Here is an 11,802-nt window from a genome sequence, read left to right as displayed (position 1 = left end):
GATGTCAGCCGAAGAACCCCACCCGAGAAGACACCGGTTCGGAGTGGGAATTTCTTTAGTTCCTAGCGCGCCCAAAGTACCGAGGTACTTCTGTATGTATGTACAGTACAGTACATACTGTAATCCGTACATACCACCTTAAGCTTGAGGGGAGCTCCACAGCACCACTGTAGCTGCAAGAGGTCGATGAGAATGGCTTGGCAACTCGGCAACCCTGGCCAAAAATTTGGGGAAGCTCGAGCGCGCATCGCGTGGGCAACGAAAACGAAAGCGATCATCTTCGGCGCAGTCGACCCCGGCGACGACCCCACGACAACCTCGGACTGATAACTCGACCGGCCGGCTGCCTTTGGCACCGTAGTATGCTCGTGGCTCGGTTCCAGAATTTACCGAGTCACTTCCAGGGAGACACGCGGGGGGGCCGGAAATGGCGTCGTCAATGGCGCTCCTCGTCCGCAGGGGCGCCGTCTGCCGCAGCTGCGTCCTCGCCTACGCCACGAACATCGCGCCCACCCAGCGCAGGGACATCTCGACCAGCTGGCTGAAGAAGACCGAAGAGGCGAGGGCGCAATGGGAGCAACGAGCGCGGGAGATCCAGGAGGGGAAGCGGCAGAATTTCTGGGACATGCTGGAAGAACGGGGCTACGTCAAGGACACTGCTGGGTAGGCAGGGTGCATTTTGCGCGTACTTACTCCGAAGGGCCGCAGCCATTCGTTCTAACGCGTCGGGACTGGTGCAGGTCGAGAGAGACGATCCGCGAGCTCATGAGGACAAAGAGGATAGGCGCCTACGTCGGCGTTGACCCCACGGCGAGCTCGATGCACGTCGGCCACCTCCTCCCCCTCATGCCGCTCTTCTGGATGTACATGCACGGATACGGCGCCTATACCCTCCTCGGCGGGTCGACCGTCAAGATCGGCGACCCCACCGACCGCATCAAAGACCGCGACCCCATCAGCAAGGCCGACCTGGCCATGAACGTCACCAAGATGCATTTCCAGATGAAGAAGCTGTGGGCCAACGTGGAGCTGCAGGCGAGGAGGTTCGGCTACCAGAAGGAATGGGCTTGGAAACGCGGGCTGGTCAACAACAACACCTGGTGGAATTCGGTCCCCATGCTCGAGGTCTTGAAGAGGGTGGGCGCCTTCATGAGGATCGGGCCGATGCTGTCTCGCGACACGTAAGTAAACAAACGAGCTCGGCCTGCAGAACACCTGCTCTCATACTCACACACACTCTCTCTTTCTCATCCTCTTGACTGACACTCTCATTGCACAGCGTCAAGCGCAAGATGACGGAGGGGAACGGCGTCTCGTTTGCCGAGTTCTCGTACCCGATCATGCAGGGTTGGGACTGGTGGATGCTCTTCAGCAGGAACAAGGTGCAGATGCAGATCGGCGGGTCCGACCAGTACGGAAACATCGTGACCGGCGTCGAGCTCGTCAAGGCCGCCCGCGACAGCGAGCCGGATCCCTCCAGGCGCCTGCCTGCCGAGGGCCCGCTCGACGACCCCGTCGGTTTCACCGTCCCGCTCCTGACGGACTCGTCCGGTGCCAAGTTCGGCAAGAGCGCCGGGAATGCGGTGTGGCTTGACCAGTACATGACCCCCACGTTCGATCTGTATGGCTACTTCGTCCGCCGGCCGGACGCGGACGTGGAGAAGCTGCTCAAGCTCTTCACTTTCATGCCGCTGGAGGAGATCAAGAAGGTCATGGCGGAGCAGGTGGAGGACCCGGCCAAGCGTGTCGCGCAGCACCGCCTCGCCTACGAGGTCGTGACGTTGGTGCACGGCGAGGCCGCCGCCAAGGAGGCACAGGAGCAACACCGGATGATGTACGGCAAGGGCGGCCCGATCATCCAGTTCACGACGACGACGAAAGCGCCGGGTGACGAGTATGCGGCCCCGTCGGGGGAGCCGATCACGCCGAACAACGCTCCGCGGATCGACATGATCCTCCCCGAGTCCCTGATCATGGGCAAGTCGATCGGCCGCATCTTGTACGCGGCCGGCCTCGCCAGCAGCGCAAAGGAGGGCCACCGGCTCGCCGCGCAGCAGGCCGCCTACGTCGGCGGGATGCCCGGCCGCAGCCCCGGCAAGGGCGAGCCCATGAACCCGGCCCAGCTGACGTGGAACCCGGTCAAGCTCTGGTTCCCGCAGGAGACCCAGAAGTACCTGATCGACGGCAAGATCCTCATTCTCCGCAAGGGCAAGCACAACGTGCGGGTCATCCAGATGGTGAGCGACGAGGAGTACAAGGCCTCGGGCCAGCACTACCCGGGCCAGCCGTACACGGGCCGGCTCCGCGCCCTCCGGGAGCACATGGCGGCGCTCAAGGCCGGCAAGATGACGCCCCGGGAGGTGAGGGAGGCCATGCAGCAGCCGACCGAGGAGGACGACGGGGCGATCCTCAAGTTCCCCAAGGAAAAGAACCCCGAGCAGACCAAGCTCGAGGCGCAACTCGAGGAGCTGCTAAAGGAGGCCGAGGAAAAGGAGAAGAAGGAGAAGGAGAAGGAGAAGGAGGAGAAGGAGGAGTCTGCCGAGACGAAGCCCGGAACTTCCTCGTGATTACAGTGCGAGGAATAGCCCGGGAGAGAGAGAGACAGAGAGAGAAACAAAAACCGGAGAGGGACAGGATGGAGAGCCGGCTTCTCGGCTGTCCTTGTAAGATGTAGACCTTGTCTTGCCGCGTCAAGCAGCTCTGTATAACTAAAAAACCCTTGTTCTGTACCAATATAGAAAAGGACCCCCTAGGTGCCCGGGGCAACAACCATTGTATTATACCTTCCTTATATATATATATTCAACAACGGCACACATGACTATATATATATATACTACATGCGCGTATAAGTTATCCATGTGTGTGCGTGTTCGTGTGTGTGTACGAGCAGTACGAGTGTATGTATGTATGTATGTACGTGCCGGCTCCCCCGTCACCTATACAAGACGGTCAGGTCGCCCGCAGGGGCGGGGAAGCTCTTGAGCTTCTCCATGATCTCGGCGTCGGTCAGGTTCTGCTCCGTGATGATCTGGTCGAAAGGGTGGGCGCCGTCGGTGTACTTTTGCAGCGGGTCGCCGCCGGCGACGGGCCGGGCCTGGCCGGTCGCCAGCGCCGCCAGGTACTGCTTGGACACGACGTACTTGTGCACGCGGTACAGGCACCCCTTGATGACGCCGAACTGGACCAGCCGCCGCACGTCGACGTACCGCAGCACGTCGAAGCCCGCGTCCATGTGGCCCTTGAGCCACTCCATCACCGTCTTGCCCACGCAAAAGGTCGTCATGAGCTTGATGAGCATGTAGTTGGAGACGCGGTAGGGCTGGTTGGGGTGATGATGGTGGGGTTGATGTTGATGTTGATGATGATGATGATGATGAAGGTGGTGATGGTGGTGGTGATGGTGGTGGTTTTGGTGGAGGTGGTGGTGATGGTGGTGGTGGTGGTGGTGGTGACCGCCGGCGGTGTGGTTGTCGTTGGGGTCGTGGTCGGTGTACGTCTCGACAAGACCGTCGCCGTCGCCGGGCCGTGCACCGGGGTCGTCCCGCCGGACGGACCCGCCCGGTCGGGTTGCGGATTGTTGCTGATGCTGCTGCTGCTGCTGCTGCTGCTGCTGTTGGTAGGCGGCGCTGCCGAGGCCGACGCAGACGTAGTTGGCGCACTCGTCGACCATGCCGTCGACGTTCGCGATGAAGTCGTGGATGCCGGGCCGTGGCGCGTAGCAGGCGCCGAAGAAGAACATGTCGAGCAGCAGGATGGTGTCGTAGTAGAGCAGGTGGCGCAGGGCCAGCTGCGTCAGCTCGAGAGAGACGTCGGCGAGGATGGCGATGCGCCGCACGTCCGAGACGCCGTCGATGTGCTTGACGACGCGCTGCAGCGTCAGGTCCCAGGTCGAGTCGACCACCTCATCGAACTTCATCTTGGCCACGGGTACGTGCCAGCCTTTGACTTCCGGGGGTGTGGGATGGTATGGGAAGAGCTTCATATTGATCGTGTTGGCATCGTCTTGACAAGGGAGGAAATAAGGAGGGGAGTCGGCGTCAGCATGATGAGATGAGAGATAGAAATCGCAGAAAGGGAGGGAAGGGGGGGGGGGTTACTCACCGACTGGGATCATGCACTCGCCGTAGTTGTTGAGGTCCTCTTTGATGATCTCCAGCAACGACCCGATCGGGCGGCGGGTACCAGAAGCGTCGGCGTCCTGGCTGAGGAAGCCGCTCTGCTTCTCCATCTCGGCAAAGGTGACGGCCAGCCGGCGGACGACGCGCTCGTAGGGGACCTGGTCGACGTCATGGTCGACGACGAGGCCGAAGTTGAAGATGAACTCGTTGCGGTCGTACCGGGGGCTGGGGATGGAGACGGGAAAGCCGAGGACAAAGTACTTGCCTTCGGGGTCGGCGACGGTGATGTAACGGTTGCAGAAGGCCTGGCGCGGGATGATGTACTCCTGCAGCACGCTGTAGTCGAACAGCGGCGGCTTCGTCGTCGGGGCATCGGGATCAGGGACGATGCAGCCTGGCGGGCTCTGGGCCACAATCTTGGTCCCTGCCGCAGAGCTTAGCGATGCGGTGGTCTGTCTGAGCGAGGTAGGAAATTACATACCTTCCTGGGGAAAGAAGCGGGCGTAGAATATCCCCTGGATCATTTTCCCAATCTCTTCTTTCCTCACATATGAAAGTGGGGCGTTTCACGAGCCCTTCATGCCGCTCCGATCGAGCTCATCGAGGGGGAGTGGCAGTCGAAAGAAGGCTCAATGTAGTTCCATCAGAGGAACAGATTGTCGAGTCAATCGCACATCCGGGTGTATCTGGATGATGCTAATGCCCCAAATCGGGCACTAGTGAGTGAGTGGTTGATGACTGATGTGAATGGACTATTATTATCAGTGTTGGAAGTTGAAGGAACTTGGCGACTGAAAATCAGCCTAGGAGGGGCATGCCGACTAATAAATACCCTAACCCTCATATCTGTGTTTCACCTGGTTTGGAGAGACGATGGCACCTCGGGTACCCTGACCTACTACCTACCTTAGCTTCAAGTCTTTCCTTTTTAGGTCGTTCATTGGGTTTGCGATCTATGTAGAAGCTGTCGTCGGCAACTACCTCAGATTTATTCGGGTATCAATTGCCTGCGTTGCCAGTGCTTCCTCCTTTGATTCAGAGTCAAGTCCTTCGTACAGAGAGTAGTAGTTAACACATGAAACAAATGCTTCGAAGAAAACGGATTAATCACTCCGTCCACTTCGTAGCTACATATTTACGAGCCTCCCTAAACCCAGGAACCAGGACCGCTTCACAGAAGGATTGCTTGTTTCGCAACGGTAAAACCACTGTATACTAGCGCATATATATCTCTACTAAGACTCTGACCCTCCGGTCGGCGTGATGTCCCTCTTTCCAAACCGCGCGCCGAACCCGCCAATATCCCTGCGGAAGAACTTGCCGATATTCTTGAGGTTCTCGTTGATGGTCGCCTTCTCTTGCGCGCCGGTGCCGGCCCCGCCGCCAGCCCCCGGCCCGCTCGCGCCCGCCGTGGTTCCCATCCGCTCGACACCGTCCCGGGCCGCGTTTAGCAGCTTCTCGCCGAGCGACGCGGCGTCGAACCGGCCCTGCAGGCCCGTCGCACCCCCCGACGTGGTCGACCCGCCACCGCCCCCGACCGCAAGACCGGACATGCCGCCACCACCACCGCCGCCGCCTCCGCCTCCGCCTAGCCCCATCGACGAGGACGAGGTCGACGACGAGCCCGGCCCGGCCATGAGGGGCGTCAGCAGCGGCGAGCTCTGCACCAGCTGCTGCTGCTGCTGTCCGCCGGCGGCGCTCGAGGCGGCGTCGCGGTGGATGGCAAACAGCTCCATCAGGTGGGCTTGGTCCTGCTTGCGCACGCCCTTGAGCTCCAGGATCTTGCGGAAGTTGGTGTCGGAGCGGTCGCCGATGTGGATCAGGTAGGCCTGTACGAGCCCCTCTGGCGGCGACGGGCGGACCTGGAGCGTCTTGAGTAGCGGGTCGATGCGCCCCATCGCTTGGTTGACCCGCTTGAGGAAGGCGGCCGGAGGTGGGTGCTGCGACGGCGGGGCGGATCCCGGGCCAGCGGGGGACGAGGTGGAGGAGGAAGTGGTAGCGGTGGTGGTGGTGGTGGTAGTGGTGGTGGAGGCAGAAGTGTTGTGGTAGGAGAGCAGGTTCTCGAGCGATTTGGTCAGGACGTATTTGTCAAGGAGCATCTGCTCCGCGCCGACCTCGCCGACGGGGCGGCATTGGACGACGTTGTTAATGTAGGCTGTGGCGAGGTGCTCGACCAGGTTGTCGCAAAAGGCGCGGGCGTACTGCTGCTTGATGACTAGCGGGAGGATCTCTCGGGCCTTCCCGTTTAGGCGCTTGAGCAGCTCGCCGACGTATGAGCTGTGGTCGCTGACGCTCTCCATGCGACTCCAGTTCGTGTTCCTCATTTCCCGCCAAGCACCCTCGCAGTCGAGCTCGACCTTGGCCACCAGGGTCATGACGGCGGCGCTGGCGACCCCCATGAAAGCGTCGGACTGCGACGAGAGGTCCACGTTGGAAGCCATGTCCGGATCGATCCTCTTCTTTATGCTCTCCTCCAGCTGGCCGGTGTTGGTGTACCAAAAGTCGGCCGAGTTCAGGACCAGGATGACCTCTTGGACCGGTGGTCCCTGCGGCCCGCCGCGCTGCAGGAAGGCAACGAGGACCTGCTGGGCATACTCGTCGAGGTACTTTGCGAACGTCTTGCTGAGCTCGAGGAGCCGCTCCCCGGTGGACAGCTTGGCGCACTGCGAGAGGGTGAGTTTATAAAAGTGGAAGAGTTCGATTGCCGAGGGGATGACGGCCTGTGGAGAGAACTCCTCGTCGGCCGGAATGAGCGGTTGTGTCTTGTACTTTGGAATCATGGCCGCCAACGCCTTGTCCTGCAGCTCCACCCACAGGCTCAGGTACGGCTCGAAGGCGACGGATATGGAGCCGTTGAAGTTCTGGACCCGGTCGTCCGCCGAGCTCAGGGTGTCGATGCTTAGCCGGGGCTCGCTCGCGAACCGCCGTTCCAGGCTCTGCTCAAAGTCCATGGTCTCCTGCAGGCAGCTGAGCAGCAGGTTCACGTCGAGCTTGGCCCCGTCGATGCGGCGCATGCTCTTCTCCAGGATGCCCTTGAAGTCCTCCCGCGTGCCGTCGCAAAAGGCCATGGCCAGCGTCTCGCCGACCCGCCAGTGGGGTGGAAAGATGGAGGCGTGCTCCTCCTCGTGCGTCTTGAGCATCCGCCTGAACCAGGCGTAGCGGCGACCGATGTTGTCGAGGCTGCCGGCCTCGTCGTTGCCCCGGAAGACTTGGCGGTACTCTCGCAGCTCCGTGTTGACGTACCACGTCACCAACCTCGTCTTGGCGTGCTCCCCCAGAGCGTCCATGACGAGGCAAGCCTCGACCAGGACGGCGCGGCGGGCGGCCACCTCTCCCTTTGCAAAGGCCAGCTCAAAGTCCTCGCAGACCTGCTCGAGCAGCTCGCGCTGCAGCTCGCTGACGTTGCGGCTCAGGACGGCGATCTGCTCGATGCTGCGATAGCTATTGAAGTGGCGCATCAGCTGCAGCACCGCCTGCAGGAGGCCGGCGCACTCGCGATACTGGCGGGTCCGGGCGAGGCCGCGGAGCTGTTCGTAGGCCGTGGTCAGCATCTGGAGCCGCTTCAGGGCGGTCATGCTGAGGGTCAGGTTGCGCTTGGTGCCGTCGAGGCGCTTGATGTCGGCCGTCATGGTGGTGATGTCCCGCTCCGTCTGCAGGGCGCGGCTGCGCACGCTCTCGATGCGCTGGAAGAGCGAGGCCAGCTCGGCCTGGGCCGACTGCATGCGCTCGAGCGACGAGTCGGGCCCGTAGGCCTGGGCGGCCTCGAGGGACGCGATCGAGCGGGACAAGTCATCCTTGTGGCGCCGGATGGCCGACGAGACGCGGGATACCGACGAGACCGTCGAGGGGTGCGAGAAGAGGAGGTTCAGGTGTGCGATCGGGTCGTACTCCACTGCCAGACATGGGATAGGTCAGTGACGTTATCCTTTATCCTTGCGGCCTGCCCCTCGCGCGGACAGCGAGCCCGTATCCCGGAGCCACATCGCCAAGGTCGTCGGCCGGTCCGTCGGTTGGGTGGTTGGGTGGCTGGGTGGTTGGGTGGTTGGTCGGTACAGTACTCACCTGAATCGAGAGACGGGGATTCTGCAACGGAGATGATGTTCATGGTGCTCTCGTTTGCGAACGAAGTGTCCCGAGCAGTTAGTTATCTAACGTTAATTATCTCACTGATCGGCCTTGGCGAACCAGCGCCTCCGTGCTGAACGAATTTATTACTTGGACAGTTGCAGCCTCGTGTTTCCCAGGTTGTGATTGTCAAGGGTTGTTTAAAGGTTGGATGCCAAGTAGAGGATACAACTAAGAAGTTACAGATTAACGGCTGCAAGTTGAGGTCAAGGTCCCCTCTCTACTCCGTAGGTAATAATAAGTGGTCAATGACCAATTGGCAGCAGGAATGGAAGCCTGGAGTTTGAGCCCAGCGGCAGGCTTGGCAGGCCAGTAACTAACTTTACTGTAATTAAGCTAGGCCCACCTGCACTACGGAGCACTTCCGCAGTGTAGAGTAAAGCACTGTACAGTAATCCGTACAGTACTTGCAGTACCCTACGCACCCTACCCCTACACTGCTAAATACTTAAGCAAGTGCACGTTCGACCCCTGCCCGGTTAGCTTTGTGGCCTCGATAAGGAAACATCCAACGCGGTTTATCGCCAGTTTGACACCGACAACGCCCAAAACTCTAAAAACTCCATTTCGTGCTCGCCGCTCCCCCCCCCCCCTCTAGAGGGAGACTCCCACGACAGCACCACCGGACCAGGATGCCGCGCCGGACATCATGGACTCCTCTGCCGCAGCGTCGACGCTGACCAGGCAGCGCCTCAGCGTCGCCTTTTTGTCGCTTGCTGCAACCGCGACCGTGGGCTACTTCTGCTACCGCATCTACCACCCGCCGCTCCCCGAGCCCCCCCCGGACCGTCGGCTGCACCGGAGCAACGCCGTCCGCCACCGCCGGCGCTCGATTCCCGATGTCGTCCGCGCCCACAGCCGCGAGCCCTCGGAGGCGTCCACCACCTCGGTCGAGTCCAACGCCGACGAGAACGCCCACCTCGGCAACGTGCAGCCCTTGAACGACGCCGAGACGGTCGCCGACGACCATGTCATGGAGGACAACTGGTACGATGATGACGCCAACAACAACCAGTTCGGCGGCCAGCAGCAGCGCGCCGGCCAGAACATTGTCAGCCTGCTGTTCCGCGTCTCCGAGGATAATGCGCGCCGCAACGCCTATGTCCACCGGGGCTGCCTGTGCAACGGCTGTGGCGTCACTCCGATCCGCGGCATCCGCTACCGCTGCGCCAACTGCACCGACTTTGACCTCTGCGAGACGTGCGAGTCCCAAGGGCTTCACACAAAGACCCACATCTTCTACAAGATCCGCGTCCCCGTCCCGCGTCTCGGCTCCCGCCCGCTGCAGCCCGTCTGGTACCCCGGCGACCCCGAGAACTGCGTCCGGCTGCTGCCCAAGCACCTGATGGCCAAGCTCTCCAAGGAGACGGGCTTCGAGCGCCCCGAGCTGGAAGCCCTCTGGGAGCAGTGGACCTTCATGGCCAGCACCGAGTGGCGCGAGGACCCGGACGAGCTCGGCCTGGCCATGGACCGCAAGACGTTTGAGCGCTACCTGGTTCCGTCCGGCGGCTACCGCCACATCGGCCCGAACCTGTTGCACGACCGCATGTTCGCCTTCTACGACGACAACAACGACGACCTCATCGGCTTCTCCGAGTTCCTGCGCGGCACCGCGTACCGCAAGAGGAAGGACAGGCTCCGCAAGGTGTTCAAGGGCTACGACATCGACGGCGACGGCTACATCAGCCGCCGCGACTGCTTGCGCTTGTTCCGGGCCTATTACGCCATCTTCAAGCACATGCACAGGGACATCCTCGACGGCCTCGACGACCAGGTTATGAGCTCCACCGAGGTCGAGCAGCTGGTGACCAGCAGGCAGCCCCTGAGCAGTCTCTTCGGCCGCGAGGGCGGCTTCTCCCACGCCGACACGGACCGCCCCATGGAGGGCAAGGTGGTCAACCTGAACACCGGCGAGGTCCACATCACGGATGGTTCAAACAGGGCCGTCAGCGAGGACACCCCCGACACTGACGACCGCCGGTCCATCCTGACCAACGTCTTCACCCGGCAGGCACACGTTGCCGAGAGCCTCTTCATGCCCGTCATGGACCACCCGCGGTCGACCGGCGAGAGGACCTCGGGCCTGGAGTATCTGAACGGGTTGCTCAACCCGCCGACGCGGATCGGCGACCTGCCCGCGCTTCTCCTCGGCGAGACTCGTGATGGCGATGACTTTGTCGTCGTGGTCAATGGCAGCGGTGGCCAGGACGGCCGCAGCGGGGACGACAACTCGTCGAGCGCGAGAGAAAACGGCGGTGCTTCCGGCTCCGGCGACGACAGTGGCGATAATCGCGGCAGCGCAGATAGGTCCTCAGGATCCGCATCCGGCGATGGGAATCAGCGCCGGCCGTCGTACCGGGTCGCCTCGAGCCGTCGCCTGAGGGTGAACGCGCGGAGAAAGTTGTTTGACCGTTGGAAGAGGAGGCAGTTCTACCTGGACGAAGAGGAAGGAATGCTGCCGCCGGAGGATTGGAGCGAGGACGACGACATCCTTGCCAACCTCAACAACGGCCCAGTTGACGAATCCAAATCTGCCCAGCCACCCTTATCCTCTCGGTCTCGCTCGTCCTCCAAAGTCAGATTTGCCCAAGATACCGATGACTTCGAGGTCAGATCCAACCCTTCGACTTCCTCAAGGAGCATCCCCGAGAGATGGGGCGGCATTGAGATCCCCGATGCCGAGCGAGACTTGGGCAAAGAGATCTTCTACCAAGTCAGCCAGCAAGCCTTCAACGAGATCCTAGACACGCTGTTCAAGGCGAAAGAGGACCTAGCCGTGCAGGCTGCCGAGACGAAAGCGCTGCGCGACCAGTACAGGCCCTTGTTCGAGTCGATAAACCCCGACGAAGACGATGAAAAGGACGGCGCAACCCCCGCAAAGTCCAAGGCGACCGAAGACCCCGAATTGCAGGAGTTGCTCGCCAGGAGCGGCTATACCATCGACGAGGGCACCCAGAATGACACCCAGAATGACACCCCCAAGCCCGAAGAGGACGAGACCAGCGATGAGGGGGGCGACGACGATTCATCATTGCCGCCTCCAGTTCCAGAGGAAGGGTCCGCCGACGGGTCCTCCTCCTCGTCTGCCGAAGTCGATACGTACCGCGACCCGACCCTGCCGCAGTTCCGGCCCAATTCCGAGGCAGCAGCATCCCGGGCGGGCCGAACCCAGCAGAACCCACCACACCAGGCGGCGGCGACAGCCTCGACGAGCGAGGGCCGCCGAGCCGAGCCGAACCCGCCACCTGCCTCCTCCCGGAAATCAAGCGCCAAAGCAGCCGGAAAAACAGCGGCCGGGGACGGGAAGAAACCAGCCGCCGCCGCCGCCGCCGCCGCCGCACCCAAGCAGCCGATCCCGCGCACCACGCTGGTCAACTGGAAGCGTCTCGACCTGGCCGAGCAGGAGGCCAAGGAGCGCGGCGGGTGGGGCCGGCTGAGCTACGACGAGTTCGAGCGCATCTACAAGAGCGCCGAGGCCCGCGGCAACCGGCTGGACTACCTGGGCACGTGGATCGACTTTTGCATCCCGTCGACGTAAGACGGGAAGAGAGGCCGG

General features: G+C 61.7%; 4 protein-coding genes across 4 annotated transcripts; 2 read left to right on the top strand and 2 right to left on the bottom strand.

Annotated features, from left to right (window-relative positions):
- The first annotated feature begins 235 nt into the window (after positions 1-235).
- Positions 236-2,735, top strand: MYCTH_2294372 (uncharacterized protein). The gene is made up of 2 exons (XM_003658470.1): positions 236-1,181; positions 1,280-2,735. The coding sequence occupies exons 1-2, from the start codon at positions 766-768 to the stop codon at positions 2,565-2,567; spliced, it is 1,704 nt and encodes a 567-aa protein (XP_003658518.1). The 5' UTR covers positions 236-765; the 3' UTR covers positions 2,568-2,735.
- A 189-nt stretch (positions 2,736-2,924) lies between these two features.
- On the bottom strand, positions 2,925-4,731 carry MYCTH_2294369 (uncharacterized protein). Its single transcript, XM_003658469.1, has 4 exons — positions 4,603-4,731; positions 4,105-4,545; positions 3,535-4,005; positions 2,925-3,458 (listed from the first exon to the last, which is right to left on the bottom strand). The coding sequence occupies exons 1-4, from the start codon at positions 4,643-4,645 to the stop codon at positions 3,283-3,285; spliced, it is 1,131 nt and encodes a 376-aa protein (XP_003658517.1). The 5' UTR covers positions 4,646-4,731; the 3' UTR covers positions 2,925-3,282.
- Positions 4,732-5,055: 324 nt separating this feature from the next.
- MYCTH_2294367 (uncharacterized protein) lies at positions 5,056-8,463 on the bottom strand. Its single transcript, XM_003658468.1, has 2 exons — positions 8,184-8,463; positions 5,056-8,013 (listed from the first exon to the last, which is right to left on the bottom strand). The coding sequence occupies exons 1-2, from the start codon at positions 8,224-8,226 to the stop codon at positions 5,357-5,359; spliced, it is 2,700 nt and encodes an 899-aa protein (XP_003658516.1). The 5' UTR covers positions 8,227-8,463; the 3' UTR covers positions 5,056-5,356.
- A 284-nt stretch (positions 8,464-8,747) lies between these two features.
- On the top strand, positions 8,748-11,802 carry MYCTH_2294366 (uncharacterized protein). Its single transcript, XM_003658467.1, has one exon. The coding sequence runs from the start codon at positions 8,896-8,898 to the stop codon at positions 11,782-11,784; it is 2,889 nt and encodes a 962-aa protein (XP_003658515.1). The 5' UTR covers positions 8,748-8,895; the 3' UTR covers positions 11,785-11,802.

This window comes from Thermothelomyces thermophilus, chromosome 1, assembly GCF_000226095.1.
Source record: "Thermothelomyces thermophilus ATCC 42464 chromosome 1, complete sequence".
NCBI lineage: Eukaryota > Fungi > Ascomycota > Sordariomycetes > Sordariales > Chaetomiaceae > Thermothelomyces > Thermothelomyces thermophilus.
The sequence above is the reverse complement of the archived record's forward strand: the minus strand, read 5'-3'. Positions and strand labels throughout refer to the sequence as shown.

Bases quoted from the DNA above. Each gene is read 5' to 3' on its own strand.
- MYCTH_2294372 (XM_003658470.1), top strand. From the start codon at position 766: ATGAGGACAAAGAGGATAGGCGCCTACGTCGGCGTTGACCCCACGGCG. The intron at 1,182-1,279 runs GTAAGTAAACAA...CTCATTGCACAG, and splicing joins CCGATGCTGTCTCGCGACAC to CGTCAAGCGCAAGATGACGG.
- MYCTH_2294369 (XM_003658469.1), bottom strand. From the start codon at position 4,645: ATGATCCAGGGGATATTCTACGCCCGCTTCTTTCCCCAGGAAG. The intron at 4,546-4,602 runs GTATGTAATTTC...GCTCTGCGGCAG, and splicing joins CCGCTTCTTTCCCCAGGAAG to GGACCAAGATTGTGGCCCAG. The intron at 4,006-4,104 runs GTGAGTAACCCC...TCCCTTGTCAAG, and splicing joins CGAGTGCATGATCCCAGTCG to ACGATGCCAACACGATCAAT.
- MYCTH_2294366 (XM_003658467.1), top strand. From the start codon at position 8,896: ATGGACTCCTCTGCCGCAGCGTCGACGCTGACCAGGCAGCGCCTCAGC.
- MYCTH_2294367 (XM_003658468.1), bottom strand. From the start codon at position 8,226: ATGAACATCATCTCCGTTGCAGAATCCCCGTCTCTCGATTCAG. The intron at 8,014-8,183 runs GTGAGTACTGTA...CATGTCTGGCAG, and splicing joins ATCCCCGTCTCTCGATTCAG to TGGAGTACGACCCGATCGCA.